This window comes from Melitaea cinxia, chromosome 12 (assembly GCF_905220565.1).
Source record: "Melitaea cinxia chromosome 12, ilMelCinx1.1, whole genome shotgun sequence".
Lineage (NCBI taxonomy): Eukaryota > Metazoa > Arthropoda > Insecta > Lepidoptera > Nymphalidae > Melitaea > Melitaea cinxia.
In genome coordinates, this window is record NC_059405.1 from 8,850,310 (window position 1) to 8,868,251 (window position 17,942).

General features: G+C 31.9%; 1 protein-coding gene across 1 annotated transcript; it reads right to left on the bottom strand.

Annotated features, from left to right (window-relative positions):
• Positions 1-2,326: 2,326 nt before the first annotated feature.
• LOC123658552 (glutamate receptor ionotropic, kainate 2) lies at positions 2,327-17,639 on the bottom strand. Its single transcript, XM_045593935.1, has 18 exons — positions 17,564-17,639; positions 16,635-16,790; positions 15,978-16,162; positions 15,387-15,544; positions 14,852-14,993; positions 13,531-13,698; positions 13,419-13,439; positions 12,554-12,706; positions 11,783-12,001; positions 10,337-10,587; positions 9,625-9,804; positions 7,708-7,845; positions 6,535-6,733; positions 6,117-6,348; positions 5,535-5,650; positions 3,831-3,986; positions 2,591-2,599; positions 2,327-2,519 (listed from the first exon to the last, which is right to left on the bottom strand). Exons 1-18 carry the CDS (start codon positions 17,637-17,639, stop codon positions 2,373-2,375), a joined length of 2,706 nt encoding a protein of 901 aa, XP_045449891.1. The 3' UTR covers positions 2,327-2,372.
• Between the last annotated feature and the right edge of the window lie 303 nt (positions 17,640-17,942).

A 17,942-nucleotide genomic window follows, 5' to 3' on the forward strand; every position in this document is an offset into this window, starting at 1 on the left:
CATCAGCGTTAGCTGTAGGTGATATAAAATCGACGATCGACAAAGACTTTCATCTTCTTAAATCATGAGCGCACTAGGTCAACTCTAGATCTAATAAACCCAGCTCTTAGAATTTCTAGACCACCTTTAAGCTCCTGATTAGATTTTTCTTTAATGATAATTACCATAGATAGTTACTAGGACCATCCACTTATCGTGCCTTTTGCAGCATGAGATCATCTTTTTATCAGATAATCAGATGAACAGCCTGCAACGTCTTAACCATATAAGAAACAGTTTACAATGGCACACAAAATGGTTGTTCCCTGCAAAAATAGAAGGTGCGGCCTCTAGGTTAAAAAGCAGACTCTAGAAACCACTTAACTACAGATGCGTGAGATAAAGACAGTGGTCCTCTACAGTCAGTTAGAGTATCTGGTAATTTTTTCTAATAGAAGAAAGGCATGTTTATAAAATAAAACATCATTATTTTCTACTAACAACTACAACAGTACTCTACTATTCCTGTACGACCGGTTACATATTTTTTTTTACATATATTTTATTATTAAGAGCTAGATTCTAGTCCTTCGCTTAATTGTGACAGTTATGATTTTCAAGTGTTATCATGGCTGTCATATTATTTTACCATTGCCATACTCGAATTATTATTGTTTTCATGAAATAATTGGGCTTAGTAAATAAATAAATAACGCGTTATACTTTGTTACTATACTTTGTATACTTTGTAAAACAAGGTTTCGGATTAATAAAATATAAATCGTTTAACGTGATGCAATATAATACGTGTAAAGTGTATTGTTTATTTAAAGGCAAAAAGTTCATGTATGTTACTGAGAGAAGATTTATTACCATATGGCAACATTCAACGGAACTATCGCTAGGTACCTCATATTCCAATGACATGTCAAATCATTTTTACAATAATCAAATGCTTTTTTCATTAAAAATGATATTTTTCCTAGACTTACACAGATCTTGAAAATATATTGAAAAAAAGTAAGAAATTATTTTATTTACATTTAACATTAAGACATTTATAGACGCTTGGGAATTCTATCAACAACTTTTTCGCCATTGTTCTTTCGCGTTTGAATGCTTGTTTATTGAGGCAGGTTAGTAGTACGAATTCTACGCTTATACTCACTGGTGTGGAGCGACACCATTTATACATCAGCATAGGCGTAACAGCGTTATTATAAAAAATATAGTAGGAAAAGAGGGATAAAATAAAATGGTAGTTTTAATAAAACAATCGGCAATTTTTATAATCACCTTTATATGTAAACTTACAAAATATTTTAAAGAGGATAATTGGATTTGGCACACTTTGAGCTGACGTCAACATTGCTTTAGTTCTCCATATAAATACTATTATTGATACCATATAGTATAAGATTACTACAGTCTGGTCAATTTGAATTAGCTGAATAACTTAACTACTACAGTATATCATTAATTTTAATACTACACTGACACTTAAAACTATATTGTGATAAGGGCTTTTAGACTACAAATCAATGGCTAATGCGCGGTTGTTACATACTTTACCGAATATCAAGATTGCTAACTGTGACCCTAAAATGTGTTTTCAAATTTGAATATGTGGTAGTCTAAAAGTCCTTCTAATTTGATTAGATAACTTATAAATTCTTATAAATCTGAACAGGTTTCATATCTATCATACGAATCGAATATATCTTCTTTCTTGTAATTGCTCATAATTCTTAATACAGCTATTAAAATTTATCGAAATCGATACACAATCGTTGAAATATCTCAAGTTTTACTATGAAAGTGAAAATGAATCCTTGGCGCTACCGAAATGACGTATTTACAATTCAATTTTTAATAAATAGTTATATATTAAATATGCTGCTATATGAAAGTTAGTCAAAAACGATCACCACTACAAATATAAATATTTACAAATACAATTATTTGACACAATCTTTCAATTTGGCAAACGAGAATTTAATTCCTAGAATTCATTTAGACATGAAATTTTCACAACAATATTATTGTATCTTAAACCGCCGTACGATATGGTTTATTTACATGCTAGTGTTACATCATACGAGTATTGAACTAACGTCGAGATAAAGTGAGGTGCTTCCGCAACGAAAAAAGTCAATTTCTTTTAATTTTCATACACAGTATCAATTTTAAACAGATTTTCGTACACTTGAAGTATTTATTATGGTTGTTGATTACCATTAAAACATTTTCACAAATGTATAATGATCGAGAAACATATCAGAAACACAAAGCTTTGAAGCACCTATAGAAGGACCATGAATGAGTTAGACACTCAGATGCAGTAGAGTCTTTGCCTACACGTCGCTCGGAGGCGAGGAGGCGGCGTCTGGGCGCTAGTGCAGCTGACTTTTTGTACTAAACCCATAGTGCAAGTACGGGGAGTCTGCCCCCTCTCGAGCCCCACCTGCTCCTGCGCTCCCTCCACTCGGACACTTCAACGCTGAACGCAACTCGGATGCCATTTCCGAACAAAGGGAGGCCTGAACAAACAAATTAATTGTAAAATATGAAACAGCACTCAGGGACGAAGGAAAGCTATGTGAATATTTACCTCTTCCTTCTGTAATTCCGTCGGCAGTGAAAAGAGACAATAGTTTATAATGATGTATATTATTTATAAAGCATTACTTGTAAGACTAGCTTCTATTCACATGACTCACGCTTACTTCACGCATATAGATGTATTATTTTTTGATGTTATAGTGGAAGCATCTATTATTCTGGCTTATATGATTTGTAACAAGATAAAAAATTTTTTTCATATAAAACTACCATACCACTATTTTTATATACAGTGCTTCTAGCGTTAAAATGTGCTGCTAATAGTAATGTGCGTTGATTAATATTAAATGTTTTTTTCTCATTTAAAGTTATTAGTTAGCGCCAAAAAATAAAATAAATATTACCAATGTTTAGAAATAAACCTAGAACAAAATAGATTTTATAAGATGTCGAATATTTTATTATCATTTTTAATTAATATAAAAATAAATAAATATAATCTGTATGAAACCTATTAAAAAAGTTATCAAATTTACTTTATTCTTTCGTTAAAAAAAACTCGAAATGTGAAATGATAAATAATCTGCAACACTGATAAAAACTTTTGAAATTATCACCGCGTATTATAATTGCAATTAATAGGAATTTGAATTAACAATGAATTCTAGTAGCCCTGTTCGACAATTCGGCAATGCCGTCCGTATAAGACTACTTAATATTGTCAACACAAGACGTAATAACTGGGACGTGATTCAATTATTATAAAAGTATCTAAATTGTAAATCCAGTGATGTACGAATAGTCTATCGATTATCGAACAGCAATTTTATATCTGTAATAAATATTATCGTTATATTTTTGAAAATTATTGAAATGGTAAAATATGATTCTTGAGTTCCAGTTTGTTATGGCAGGAATAAATAACAAAATAATTTTACTCGTATTATTATACATATTGTTCTTATCGCGATTCGGTTAAGGTAACTATAAATAAATATAACCATAATACATTTGCGAATCATTTGACACATATTTAATATTAGCTATGCCACGCGGTTTCAGCCGCGTTGATTTGAGGAAAAACGTGCTAAAATATAAAAAAGTCTTCCTCTGTAAATAAACACAATTTCATTTTTACAAATAAACAAATTTTTCATTTTTAGAATATTAGTTCAAATAGTATTAAATTTATTATGTCTCCAAGAATACAATTGGTGGAGAGAATGGTATTTAATTGAGGTAAAGGCCCGTACTTTTGTTAAGGGTTGTTATAATTGAAAAGTTCATACCCGTTCGTCAACAGCCACTTTCCTCGACTTCCATACAAATTCGCAGACGGCAATGACGCAGGCTACTCCCATACCACCCATTAGTACCACAAAGACGCCACCCACGTTCGCCAAGCCAAGCTCATTTGCGGTAGATGAGGATTTTGATGTTTCATCCTAGTATTAAAATTATAATTTGTTAAAATTAACCTTAACAAAATATTAACGATTGTAAATAAATATGTAAAGTATTAATTTTCAAGAAGGCTGTGTTATATAAGAAAGTGGATATTTCAAGTTGTTCATAGCCATAAACTTTTTATGAACTAAATATACAAAGCACAGTGTTCGTTACTTTAAGTGCTTACAAGAGATTAACGTCGTAAAAAGGTTATTCAAACGCCAAAAAGACAAATAGAATTATAATATTATAATATATATTGTATGTATATTAATTTAACATGTTAAATAAGCCAATCAAAATAAATAAAATCCCATAAAAACAATATTGATTTTTGTTATCTAAATTGGAATTCCTGTATTAAGCTTTGTCAAAACAAATTCCAATTTGAATATAGAACATTTCTTAAAAATGGTCATTACAGTAATCTTATAACGTGAAATGAAGCGATGATCAAAGTAAGTCCCGGAAATTCGAGTTTTCGTCTAAAATTGAAGTGTCCCTAGTAAGTTATATTAAGGTGAAGTTATTTGAGTAATGGATGAAATGAGAGTCTATACGTAATAAAAGTCTATGTAAAATATTTCAATTAGATATTTGATGAAGACTTTTTTTGTTTTTCATATATTTTTTTTAAAGTTTAAAATTCAATGTTTGGTTCTATCAGAAATGCTCTAATGTAACAACCGCTCTGATATAGTGGTGATGTAGTAGTGCGAATAGTCGCCTAAAACACTGACAGTTTGCAGGTTCGATTCCCGCTCGGGATGGATATTTTTATTTGTATAAATATTTATTTCCAGTTTCTGTCCTTGTGAGTCTTCCCAACGTGCCTCGGAGAGCATGTTAAGCAGTCGGTCCTGGTTGTTATCATAAATACCTGATAGCAATCGTTAGTCATAGCCGGGAACATATCCAACCCACCACCCAGCAGTGGAGCAGCATGGTGGATTATGCTCCAATCCTTCTCCTTCGTTGAGAAAAAGGCCTATGGCCAACAGTGAGATGTTACAGGCTGAATGTCATTAACAATATCTAGTCCGGAATCTTGGGTGGTTAAGCATCTTAGATTTAGAATGACGTCACACAGCATATCATCGATTATCATCTAAAGTAAGCGTATATAAAAATTTCAGTTGAATCGGTTAAAGATATATGCTTCAAAATCTAGTTGCAAGGTTTTGACTTAACAACATACATGCATACTTACATACAGTGCAAGTTACGCAGGGTGGTGCTTGTGTTGTGGTCTCTTTTGTCGAATTTGATCGATATCTTATAAGTACTTTAAGAGTAATCTTTTACCATTTTTTCGTCTACTTATGATGTATTACTTGTGGATGTAATTGAAGTAGGTTTTTTTTTTCGTTGGCGATCAAACACAATTATTATATTAACTAAATAAGAGTTCGAATTAATAGTAGGAATTAAAAAGATACAAAACCGTGAAAAAATTACAGTGAAAAATAGAGTTTAAACTTTTTATCTGACTTAACTGTAAATATTGACTGTCAAACAAAAAAGCAGATATAAAAAGTACGCACCCGACAGGATCCGCCGCCACGTTTTTCCTTCCACCATTTTGTCTTTAATATATGTAATTTTCCTTCCTCTTGCAGTTTCAAAACAGCTCCGCTTATAGCCGTACGGTATGGTGAGTCTACAAACGTGCATACGTTAGAGATTAGAGTCGTGACCGGAAGAATCAGCATTCGTGATGTACTTTTCCCTCGCTTAGACTATATTTTAGCTAAGGTTCGGCTCGTTTGAATTAGTTATACAAATACGAGTATACGTACGTTGTTGTAATATTTTAAAGGATAACTTACTAGTCTAGTATAGTATAACTTACTATCTAGTATACCTACTCGTAGCAACTGTTGTAAATGTGAAAGTTTTTTATTTATAATTAGCAATTTTTCAAAAAGAAGAACAAAGATGTAACTCTAGTAATAAACCTATTAAAATAGTATTAAATATTACTAAATAAATTTCACGTCATTATTTAACTGCTCATTTCGAGAAATTCTTTTAGCTTAGTTTTTAACAGAAATATAATAAGCAATTAAATGAAACACGAATAATTTTGAGCTTGTAAAAAAAGTAAAATAATTTCAAAATCTCACTAGGCGGCATGGCGATTCCATATCCTTTAGAATCCAACATTCCACCCACTTGTGTGAGTTCGCAGTTCCTCTCGACAACGTACTCGATGGTCGTCGACTCCATGAGGTAAGCGTAGGCGCCTTTACCTCTCATTACCCTTTCCTCCCCTTCCTTGTTGCTACTTGTAAATACAGTAGGTCGAGCTGATTCCATGAACGACCACATTCGTTGATACGTTGAGAAATTAGAATCCTGGATGTTAATAATTTTGAAAATTTAACATATTACATCGCTGAAACGCATTTCTCAATTTTTTTGTATAAAATTTTCAATAAAGCTTTAAATACAATTGTCAAAAGCCAACGTAAATGTAAACAATAAGTTGTACGCAATTGTAAAAAAATAAGTAATGTAATATATATATTAAAAAAAAATTACCCTAAAGAAAGCGGCTGTCGAACCACCCTTTAAAGCGCCATATTTAATTTTAGTTTGCTTAGCGAGATCTTCAGCGCTTTCAATAGGCGAGTCCATTCGCTCCACGGTCAGAAAAGCTGCTAAGTTAGCAGTGTATGAGGATATCATGATCAACGTGAAAAACCACCACATTCCTGCCACCATCCGAGTAGACACCGCTCTGTGTAATATTTTTACAATTAAATTTATACAATATTAATGACAAAGTCAACATACATACAACAACGTGATTAAACGATAAAAATTGAGTTCTTGATTCTTTGAATAATTGAGTTTCGTCTTTTTTTTCAATAAGTAATAGTTTGTTGGGTGTGAATAAATTAATAATCTACAACATGTAGTCATTCACCCCACGCCACTTAGCGCGTTGTTTCTGATTAGGAGCGGGGTATGTCACGTTAAGTGCTGCTGCTTACGTCACGCGAAATAAATAGAATCTTCTACTTAATAGACACGGTAACACGCTTCGTTCCACACGAGTTCCAACACTCCACGTAGCCCAACTGTCTAACAAGACGTCTCAATTAATCTGTTTACATTTTAAACACAAAACTCATTTGTAAATATATGGTTACTTACTGAGGTAGATTACATTAAACACAGATAATTTACGTATACAAATAAAACTTATGAAACTAGAGAACGATTTCACATTCAATTTAAGTCATTTTCGCTGAAAGCAATGATGTGAAATCGAACTCATTTAAAACTACGCAAATTTAAACTTGATGCAGCAAGCTATGGATACTATGTTTTATACATACAAGCACAAAAACATTACGTGCAATATCAAAATCTTATATCAAATTAGCAACTAAATCACAAATTTTTTAGCTAACTATAATGAGAACCCATTTTAAATTCCAAACGCGCTTCTATTTAGAATGGTCGCTCCCGGCGACTACCGAAGCTTGAAATTCACAAAGGGCTGTGGTCCTTTTGAAACTAATTAGTTAACGGACGTTGAAGTGATTACCGCGATTGATAAAAATTAGATTACTTATGTATATCCATTAAAAATATTTAACATTAAGGTTTGGAAATATTTCAAGTCCTTTGAGAATTTATGATTGAACTAATTTATATATCGCAATTTTGGTGATCGAGATCATAATCGTCGTTATTTTAACTTACTTCGGTGCGATATCCGAACCTTGCTGCATCAAGGATCCGATAGTGAACCACAGCGAGTTCAACAGTGTGAATTGATTCTCCATCACCGGCGGCTCGTCTAGACAGTTCCGGGGGTTGTCCCACTCGTACGGGCTGAACCTGTGCCCAAATATGCCCATTTAATTTTTTCTGTCTTATCTTCCATTTATTGCCGAATTCCAAAATTCTAGTTGCCTGGACTTCTACTTTAAACTTCAAAGTCACGTAAACTTTTTACGTAAAATTCAAGTTTTAAGACTTTGTCCGCCGCTCCACGAATCATGACAATAGAATCGAGGTCAAGTATTTGAATGCTGTGGACTTCGCTGAGGTCACTAAAATCCTGATACGTGGAAAATACTCGAAAGACAAAAGTGTTTCGAGAGATTATTATAAGCTATCTTACTTGGGTAAAAAGTCACAGCTTTGTTGCATTAAGGATCCGATTGCAAACCACAAGCAGTTTGATAGAGAGAAGATATTTTCCATTTTTTCACCGTCCTGTGTATGTGTTTGGTGCCATTCATAGGGGGTAAACCTGATATATTAGATTAAGAGTTGAAATAATACTCTAATAACGGTGTAAGCTGTTAAAAATGACACAAGTGAAACCAAACATATCCGTCTATTAAGTCATTATTAGAATAAAACCGTGCCTAAAATGTGGTCAAACCTTTTTAAAGTACTCTGAAATATCGTTAGTAAGGGTAAAATATAATTACACATAAATTATATACGATTCATAAACGTTTTAATTAATAAATATCTTATAACATACATAGCAAGTAAGTAAGCAACTTAATGCTTGTGTTACAGATAACAGTCGACTGATATAGCTATATATATACATGGAAATAATACATTTATAAATAAATACAAATATTACTCTCAGACTCAGGAGGAAATCGAACCCACAATTCTCGGAGCAGAAAGTAGGACCAACTACAAACAGCGCAAAAAGGCTAGTCAAGCAATATTTTTTTTATCAACTTTTTTCTTCGTTAAAATAAATTGTCGTTTTTACTGATGCTCTTTTGTTACTGAAGTTGTATCGTGATATTGGAACTGATATTGTTATGTGTATTTAAATTATAAAAATATAGCATAATACACTATCACTACTAAATATAGCTTGAATGAAAGTATCTTACACGAAATGTACAGTTACTTGGGTGAAGATAACAGCATGTTAGTACAATTAATAATATTTTTAAAGACGTTTTAAATTATCTTAGCGTTACGTTGTTGTTTCATTTTTTACTCCAAAAAAGAGGAGGTTCTCAATTCAACTGTATTTTTTATGTGAGTTACCTCATAACTTTTTAGTGGGGGACCGATTTCGATGATTCTTTTTTTAATCGAAAGGTCGTGCTTATCGTTGCAATGCTTACCTATGTACGTCATATTAGTTCTCGATGTAATTGAAGTCAAATTTATTCGTTTGCGAGCAAACAAAGTTATATAGATATTGTTAGTGCGTAAGAAGTGATACAACAAGGCGCATATGCTTAAAATAAAAATTAAAGTTGATTATGTGAATTAAACGTCTTTCCAAATTTCATATCATTAAAATCTATGTATTAAATGTCAAACTTTATTTCAGTTAAATATATTTTGAAACCGTGTTGCTGTCGACCATATTATACAAGTCAAGTATAGATATTTACAAGAACACGCACACATAGGTACTATTTAATACACTTACCAGTATGAGTCGAACTATCAACAGTGTGTATCATCATTTTTTGTAACATAGTAGTTTTTATCGATTTATCGTTTTTAGATGTTTCGTAAATTAATACGAGGTATTAATTGTAACTTATAAATATATTTATTTCATTTAGTACACGTGTAATTAAATTCAACAGAGCCGAAAATTTATTAATGAGGAAAACTTACCTGGCCAATATAAATAGTAGTACGGAGACGCCCAGGTAAGCTGTGGCCATATAAATCCATACGTCTAGAGATAGAGGCGATAAAAACGAGAATAGGTTCGGAGGCTGCTTAATAGGTTTCCGGTAAAGTACAGAAATCCCGAGATTCATAAAAGGCATTGTAAAGTCCACCACTTGTTCCCTGTATCAAATGAAACATTTTTTAAAAACAATCAATGGCAAAAATCTAGATCCCAAAACGTCTGGTGATTTTTCATATTAAATAACGAAATACAAGTAGCATTAAATCACTGTATTTTAAAATTTATTGTTTTCTGCGATTCATATTTAAATTCCAATTTTGTTTTTTCTTAATAACTCATAATGGAATAAATAGGCCTTGAGCTCGAGGGAAATTTCTCTAAGTATCTCGTGAAAATTAGTGATAATGAATCTTTTACAAATAAAATAGGGTAAATTTTTAATATTTATTTTAATATTTTCCACTTTAATTTAATTAGAAACACATTTAAACAAACATTAGACTGAATTTTAGACATTTTCCTGTTTTGTGTGCGTTGTTTAATTGTTTATATTTATGTAGGTATATTGAAAACAACAGCAGCAGTAAATAATTTCTGGTAATGTAAAAATTAAAGTACTGTATAAGCTGATGTTTAAATATTTGGGGTCGTATAACTGTGGTTTTAAAAAATGTATAAATTTTTGCTTGCCTGTCATAAGTGATAGTAAGGTCCGCAATGGCCACATCTGCTCTTTGCTCGAGCAGCTCCCGTATCATGCCGTCCCACTCTTTCGTCTCCCGGTTATAGGACCCGTATCGACCGTCGGGCGCGAGTTTGAACGTATAATTGAAGCCGAGAATTTTGGATATTTCATGAATGAGATCTATGGCGTACCCTTCGAATTGTGCGTTTCCTGTTAATTTCTCGCTCGCCTCCTTACGCATGCAATATGGCGCGCTCTACAAAATTTTATAGGTATAATGTAATATCAAATGACTTGGTATTAATCAAGTTATCGACAGAAATGTAGTCAATACATTGATCTGGTATTGAGTACTAGCAAGTAACGTATTTATTTTGCTGTTTGATATTTTAACTACACACAACTTCTATTTTTATTTTACCTATGGGTCTATCTTTATTACGGGTTATGTTTCTGTAAATAATGTGTAATTAAACATTTTGTTTTTAAAAAATTTCGCGTATGTAGAAAAATTATGTCAAAAATATAATAGTATGTACTAGTAAAAGTATAAGTAAATAGTAGTAATAGTACTGGTAGGTAAATGTTGATTAATCAATGTGATTTATATTTAATTTTATTTTTTTCCGTCTAGTTCACATGTCTATTTATCATTCTACACTGGACAAGAATATTAATTCTACCTTAAAGTTGGCATGAAACTCAGCAAGTACTATTTATATTCATAAATGCATATAAAATAATAAGAATTTAGCCACCCCCTCTCTTCCCGTGGGTGTCGTAAGAGGCGACTAAGGGATAACACAGTTCCGCTACCACCTTGGAACTTAAGAAGCCGACCGATGGCGGGATAACCATCCAACTCCTGGCTTTGAAATACACAGGCCGAAGACGGGCAGCAGCGTCTTCGGTGCGACAAAGCTAGTACTGCGGTCACCAACCCGCCTGCCCAGCGTGGTGACTATGGGCAAAACACATGAGTTCACGTTATTTTTGGCGTAAGCTTGTGGAGGCCTATGTCCAGCAGTGGACTGTATAGGTTGTAATGATGTAATGATGATATAAAATAAATTCGATAAATGGTTTTTTTTTTTGACAAATTTAAACACAAATGACATATTTTCGAGAAAAATTAATACAAATACATTGTTGACTCATTATTTGTGATCTTTGTATTTATAATATGAATAGACGAATATTTCGTAAAGTAAATGATTCAAATTGTTATATCTAATAACAGCGTAAATAAACAATCATTTCAAATAAATAGTTCACAGAAGGAACAACATTCTTACGATAGTAAAGGGTTTCTTAGAATATTATACGTGTATTAATCCCCTGTTCACTTTTACGAGAAAATGTATCTACATATAGGGCTTATTAATTTCTCGACTATGACTCACTAGGGACTCGTTCCTTGAAACTAGACTCTATTTTTATGAATCGCTTACCAAAATCGTAGTGACGATGAGAGTTTTGTTTTGAAGTATTTCAACTATTTGCTTTTGATTATCTCCATACGATCTCGTATAATTCACGCCCTCCGAAGAGTTCCAAGTTCCCGCTTTTTGAAGACCTTCTCTTGTAAGTTCAATGATATCGAGGGTAAAGTCACTCCTGAAGCCTTGGTGGTCGAACTTTATAACTCCCGTTAAGCCTTTCATTTCAACCTGTTCATTCGACATCAATGAATACAAATTACGGTGTTGGATTTTATTCGAAGCAGACACTATTATGTTTATTTCGACTACTTTTTACTACACGAACGAATGAAATGTGGTTGTTAAACAGTTTTGTGTCATTGAACTTGTACATTGTAATAGAATATAAGTACACGAATAGTGTATTTTAAAACAAATAACTTCTATTTTATCTAATAAGTTATTTTGTTTTATTATAATTATTGTCAACAATCAAGTTATTTAAATATACGTAAGAGTTATAAAGAGATTAGCCGAGGAATTTAGCCTACTTTCACTGACTATATAAGATAACTGGATTATATAAATCTCTCATACCTCTTATAGCAATTTACTTTTACTGTAATATTGTTACCATTGTATAAAACGTTATGAGAAAATTTATCATGCCTGATTATTTAATTTTGCAAAGATTCATTCTACTTTCATGAATAAATTTCCTAGTGTGTATACTATGTCTGGTATAATTATGCTACCGCAGTAGCCTTCATTTTGTTTGCGTTAAAAATGTGTCTTACTTACAATTTTCATGTAGTTGATGAGACTGTACCCGTGAGGCCATGTGTCTTCGGCTTCGCATGACAACGGTCTTACATCGATTTGTTGCGAAGTGTCAAGGTCGTGTAACGCTTTCGAAAATAAATGTACCGCATCGTACATCAGAGCGGTTTCAGTCTAGAAATACGACCACAAAAAAAAATGAAATTACCCCTAAACTAGCAAACGTAATTCTTATTTTAATTTCATTTAGGTCCTATAGGAATAACGAAAAATAAAATTCAAAAAATTCGTTGTTCAAAATTAGCCATCTTTTACTAGATTTTGAGAGTAAAACTGAGACTTTAGCCTACTCTTTTTATGTATCTATTAAATAATCGTGTAAAAACGTTAACCTAATAAAGTCATTAATAACAATTTTTTATTTTTAAAAATGTACCCACAATAATTACTACAAATACCAGTATAATTACCAAATATTTTATTTACAACACATCTGCCAACTCTGTTAATCGAAAATTATTCGGGCGCGATACATTTTAATGCATCAGCTTGGTGGATTAAGCTCTGATCTTTCTCCTACATGGAGAAAGAGGCCTATGCCCATAAGTGGGATATTACAAGCTGAAGCGAGCGAGTGAAATTTTAATGTGAAATACGAATATGCGTAAAACCAAAATTACGTAAAATTTTATGGTTTAGAACGAGGGCTCATTGTATGTAGTAGATCGTTTCTATTATTAGGTACAAGTCTATAACGTTTTATCATGTATCAACTATTATATATTAATTTCATTTTATGTCAAATATTCATTAGAATACAACTAATTTCATTTATTGTTAGCAAATATATTTGATATTACATAAATTAGCGGCAAAAGTCACTTACCTTTATAAAGGTCATATTTTCCTGAAACAAAGTAAACAATATAGCCACTTATGTACGCATGTTTGCTCTATACCCACACACTTTACAGATATGGTATATACAAATTTAGTACCTTTGCTGATGTGTGTCCCATTTGGAGCTTGCGTCCCTTTCTTGCTTCATCGTACACCCAGTCACGGACGACTCTCTGTACTTCAGCTCTCTCTGGATCGAGAAGCCTTAAGGCTGTTATATTTGTTCCACCATACTTAAATTCTTCCAAATCGACGCTATGAAGATCCTGTTTAAAAAATATTCAAACATTTTTTTAAATAATAATAGTGTCATCTAAAGTAAATATTTAGCAAGATTTAATAGGAAAAATATTAATTTAAAAGTTATTTTAAGTTATCGGGACTGGTTATGTAGATAGGCAAAACATCTGTAAGGTCTTCTATCGCTCCAAGACTCACAAATTGTTGCTATTTAACGCAAAATATAAGTTTTTCACTTTGTATATTTTGAATGTTCTTAAAACTTACAATTTACCATAATTAAAAATTTATAAGAATATAACGCCGCCACGAAGAAGTTATCCCCGAACATACATTTAAAAAAAAATCCTATATATATATACGGTCGAATTGAGTAACCTCCTCCTTTTTTAACGTCGGTTAAAAATAGTTTTAAGTTAATTAAGATATGCTATTGTAAAATATATTTTATGTTTTTAATATATTTTTATATCATAACTAAGCAATAGTGAGCAAAAATTAGCAGTTAAAATCGAAGCTGTTACTTTATCCAGAGTAATTTAAACTATTGTTGGACATAGGAAACACGCATTTTATAATAATCTGAATGGCGCAGTCGAGCACAGAATGAATTGCCGTCGTGTATTTTTCATGTTTTAACGGAAGCTTTGAATAATTATAATTCCTAGGTATAAATTCTTTTAGGAGTTTCATTATTCTGATAAATGGAATGAATTTTCTAGATAATTTATCTCTATTTAACCATCTCGTTAACCTATTTCAACCTTAAAAAGTAAAAATCGTTATATAAATAATTTACTATGGTATGTACTAACGCGAAAACAAAAATCACTAAATGTATTTAATGCTTTCTGAGATCAGAGAAAACGATTTGTTCTTGAATTTTTTATGCTCTTCTTAAATAAACCGGCTTCGAAAACAAAAATACTTCTTACTTTATTTTTTTCTTCTTCACGTTAAACTTGATTGTATAGAAGCTCTTTCAGACAACCGGAGGTGAAAAGAAAAATATTTAATGAATAGCGATCTACACACAGTGTAAAAGAAACTAACAATAAAAATAACAATACAAATACATAGTTAAAATATTATATATACGTTTTTATACAACATACTTTAATAGTAGTCTCAGTAAAAAACGACGTTTAGCATAAATCTTAATCACTTTAAGAATCTCACCAAAGACGTGACGAGGTAGCTGTGGTAATCCGACATCATCCCAATCTGTTGTGCTTGCTGCAAGACATCCCTAATCCTTTCCGTAGCACAGTCGAGAACTATATGAGACTCCGCCGAGTTCTTTATTTGTTTTAAAAGTGGCCTGCAAGTAGCCATTTGTGTTAAAATCTAAAATCTTAATATGCTATGAAATCTTACAACTTTTTTTTTATATACAATCATATCTTTCATACGTTTTTTGGAATTTAACTCTACCACTAATTGGTATTCATTGATAACAAAGAGATTACTTTAATTCAACTTAGTAAGCTTTCAATTAGTTAGGTGCCATAAAAATGTATCCAAAATATTAAAATATATTAAGAAATTTATTCATTAATGAACAATTTCAATTAGTACCAAAGTTGAAATACAAAAAAATATATCAAAATATGCTTGGAATACACTTCTTTTCAACGAAACCTACGGCACTTTATAAAGACATTTGACCGTATTTCAGATAAAAAAATCCGGCTATAAATAATGAGGCGTTAACCTGTAATCGTGTGAATCGGGCAGCTGTCTGACAGCAACGGGCAGCTCGGAGGGCCCGTGGGCTTTCAATAATTCCTGTAAACGCACTAATCCATCGCTATTCTCGTACACAATTGTGAACGATTTCCACCCCCACGCCCGCACGAGGTCTACATACGCCTGAAAAAAAAAAAAAGCATTAGATCGCCCATTTCTAACGGTCTTTGTTTCATTCCCATTTCAGTGCAAATAAATCGAAATATAACCATGTACTATTGTTTTAGAGTTATTTGCTTTTCCTATGAACAATCGAATAGATTTATGCTTTATTTTGGCTTGTTCTTTTAAATCATACCTATATGAAATCAAAAACGTATACGTTTAACTGATACGAACTTTGATAAATTTATGTAATACTTTTAGTTATTACTAACTCTGAATTGAAAAAAGAGAAGGAAAGGATATGAAGTAATAAACAATTTCAGGATTAAAGCTTTTACCATTAGTCTATAGGTAGGACCATGTCAAAGAGGAGAGTATCGAGGTAATTGCTGTATCACACATTACTAATTTATCTCTGAGGTACCTCATAAACCTATTTAATTCCACTTACCCGACTAAGTGCAGCAGGATGAGGGTACAGGTTGACGAGACAAGATTCGCGCCGCGTACGATAATCCCACCTGGTCTCCAAATGCGGCAGTTCCATTGTATCACAAATAGATTGTACATGAGCGGCTGCAGGGGCCGACTGCGGTCCAAAGATAGCTGCGACACCACTTCGAAGGAGGTGACATACTAAATAAAGAACTTTTATTCAGATAAACTTTATAACGTATATTAAAACATATAAAAAGGTTGTGTGGTTGTAGACTGCTAATATTCGAATACTGATTCGTATTCAAACTCAGCGAGATATATAGGTATATATTTTATGTCTTTACTTTAATAATCAACCAATACAAATAAAGTTTTAACAAAAAGCGGACTTAAGACTTGGGAGCATTCTCTTCCATATAACCTTGAGGCTAAACAGAAAAACAAATGTAGGAGCAAATAACACAAAAATAAGTAAAAAGTCACATAATAATATTTTCAAATATTTACAAGCACGAAAACACACACATATAACATATACATATGTATGTAGATAGATACGAACATACTCTTAGATACGAATATTCACACATAAATTTACATATTCCGATATAATGTGTAATATATATAATCATGATATTCATCTGATATTATGTAAATTTCTAAGACAAACCTCTTTTGGACGCATGGAAGCTGTCTTGTGGCGATATTGTTTCAACTTGCGCAAGTAACTTGGCTCGAGGCAGTATAGCGCGATCTGCGTTAACTCTCTCTACGGCGTAGCGAAACGCAACTTCTTGTTTATCATCCTCGGGGTGAAAGAGACCCCCTGTTGCATAATGTAAATTATAACGAAAGTATGCGATGTAACTATTTTTTATAATAATTGTTAGTTTTTTTAATCAACATATGTAATATAATAATGACCTACATATATATTTTTTTCATAACAATAATATCTACATAACGACTAAAATGTATTATTTTTATTTACAACTATTCAATTTAATAAATTATAAATTTTCCCCCTGCTTTCAAATATTATTTTTTTTGTGTTATTTGTGATAGTTTAATGGTTAAAATTATTGTGTATTTCACGAATATATATATTATGCACATAGCAGCAACACCTTTTTTTATACTTACAATATTCTAAGTATAACTTTCATATAACAGTTTTGTAGATACTGACAGTATAACATATTGTAAATAGATATTGTTGTGAGGGAAAGAAGAATTAAAGATGAGTCTTTTGTTTATATACATAGGTATGCTTATGTTTTAAATTTAATAATTTGAAACTACTTAATTAAGCATTAAACGTATCTAACGTTAAATGTGTTATAACTTTGAACCCAGCTTAAAAATTTTAGGTCAAGATGACCCAAATTTCGTATAAAAGGGGAGTAAACACTTTAAAATGTAGGTACGACGTTCTCTTTACCGAATTTCGTCAACGTTTGATGTGGTTTCCTTTGATCTATCAAAGTTTTGAGACGAGTAATGCATACGTTAGTTTTAAGAATAAAATAGAATTTACAAAACTACTGTAATTGCTGATACTTCGGATTGGTGATGTGTAATATATAATATTATCCTTACCTATTCGTATCGTGTCTGGTAAAGCGGAGAGGTGACCAAACAATAAAACGAGGAAAATAGCTTTTGTTCCTCTCATTCTGTAACAAAAGAGAACAAATTAAATTAAACTTTTAAATTAAATTCTACACCTAGTATACAAACATTCAATACGAGATAAAAGAAATTTCTTGAAAGTTTTAAAAATAAAATATTATATTAAGTAAGATAAGGTAACTCGAATGAAACGAACAAAAGTTTACGTGATAATTCGTGTCTTCATTTATTTAGTACTTTTGTTATGGCCATTATTTTTCGAATGTATTAGAACGCTTCAGCTTTGTAATATCCCACGGTTGGAAATAGGCCTCTTTCCACATGTAGGAGGAGGATCAGAGCTTAA

Coding starts and splice junctions, on each gene's coding strand:
- LOC123658552 (XM_045593935.1), bottom strand. CDS start 17,639: ATGAGAGGAACAAAAGCTATTTTCCTCGTTTTATTGTTTGGTCACCTC. Junction 13,699..14,851: donor GCTACCTCGTCACGTCTTTG/GTGAGATTCTTA, acceptor TTTTTTAAACAG/GATCTTCATAGCGTCGATTT. Junction 3,987..5,534: donor GTGGCGGCGGATCCTGTCGG/GTGCGTACTTTT, acceptor TTTTAATACTAG/GATGAAACATCAAAATCCTC.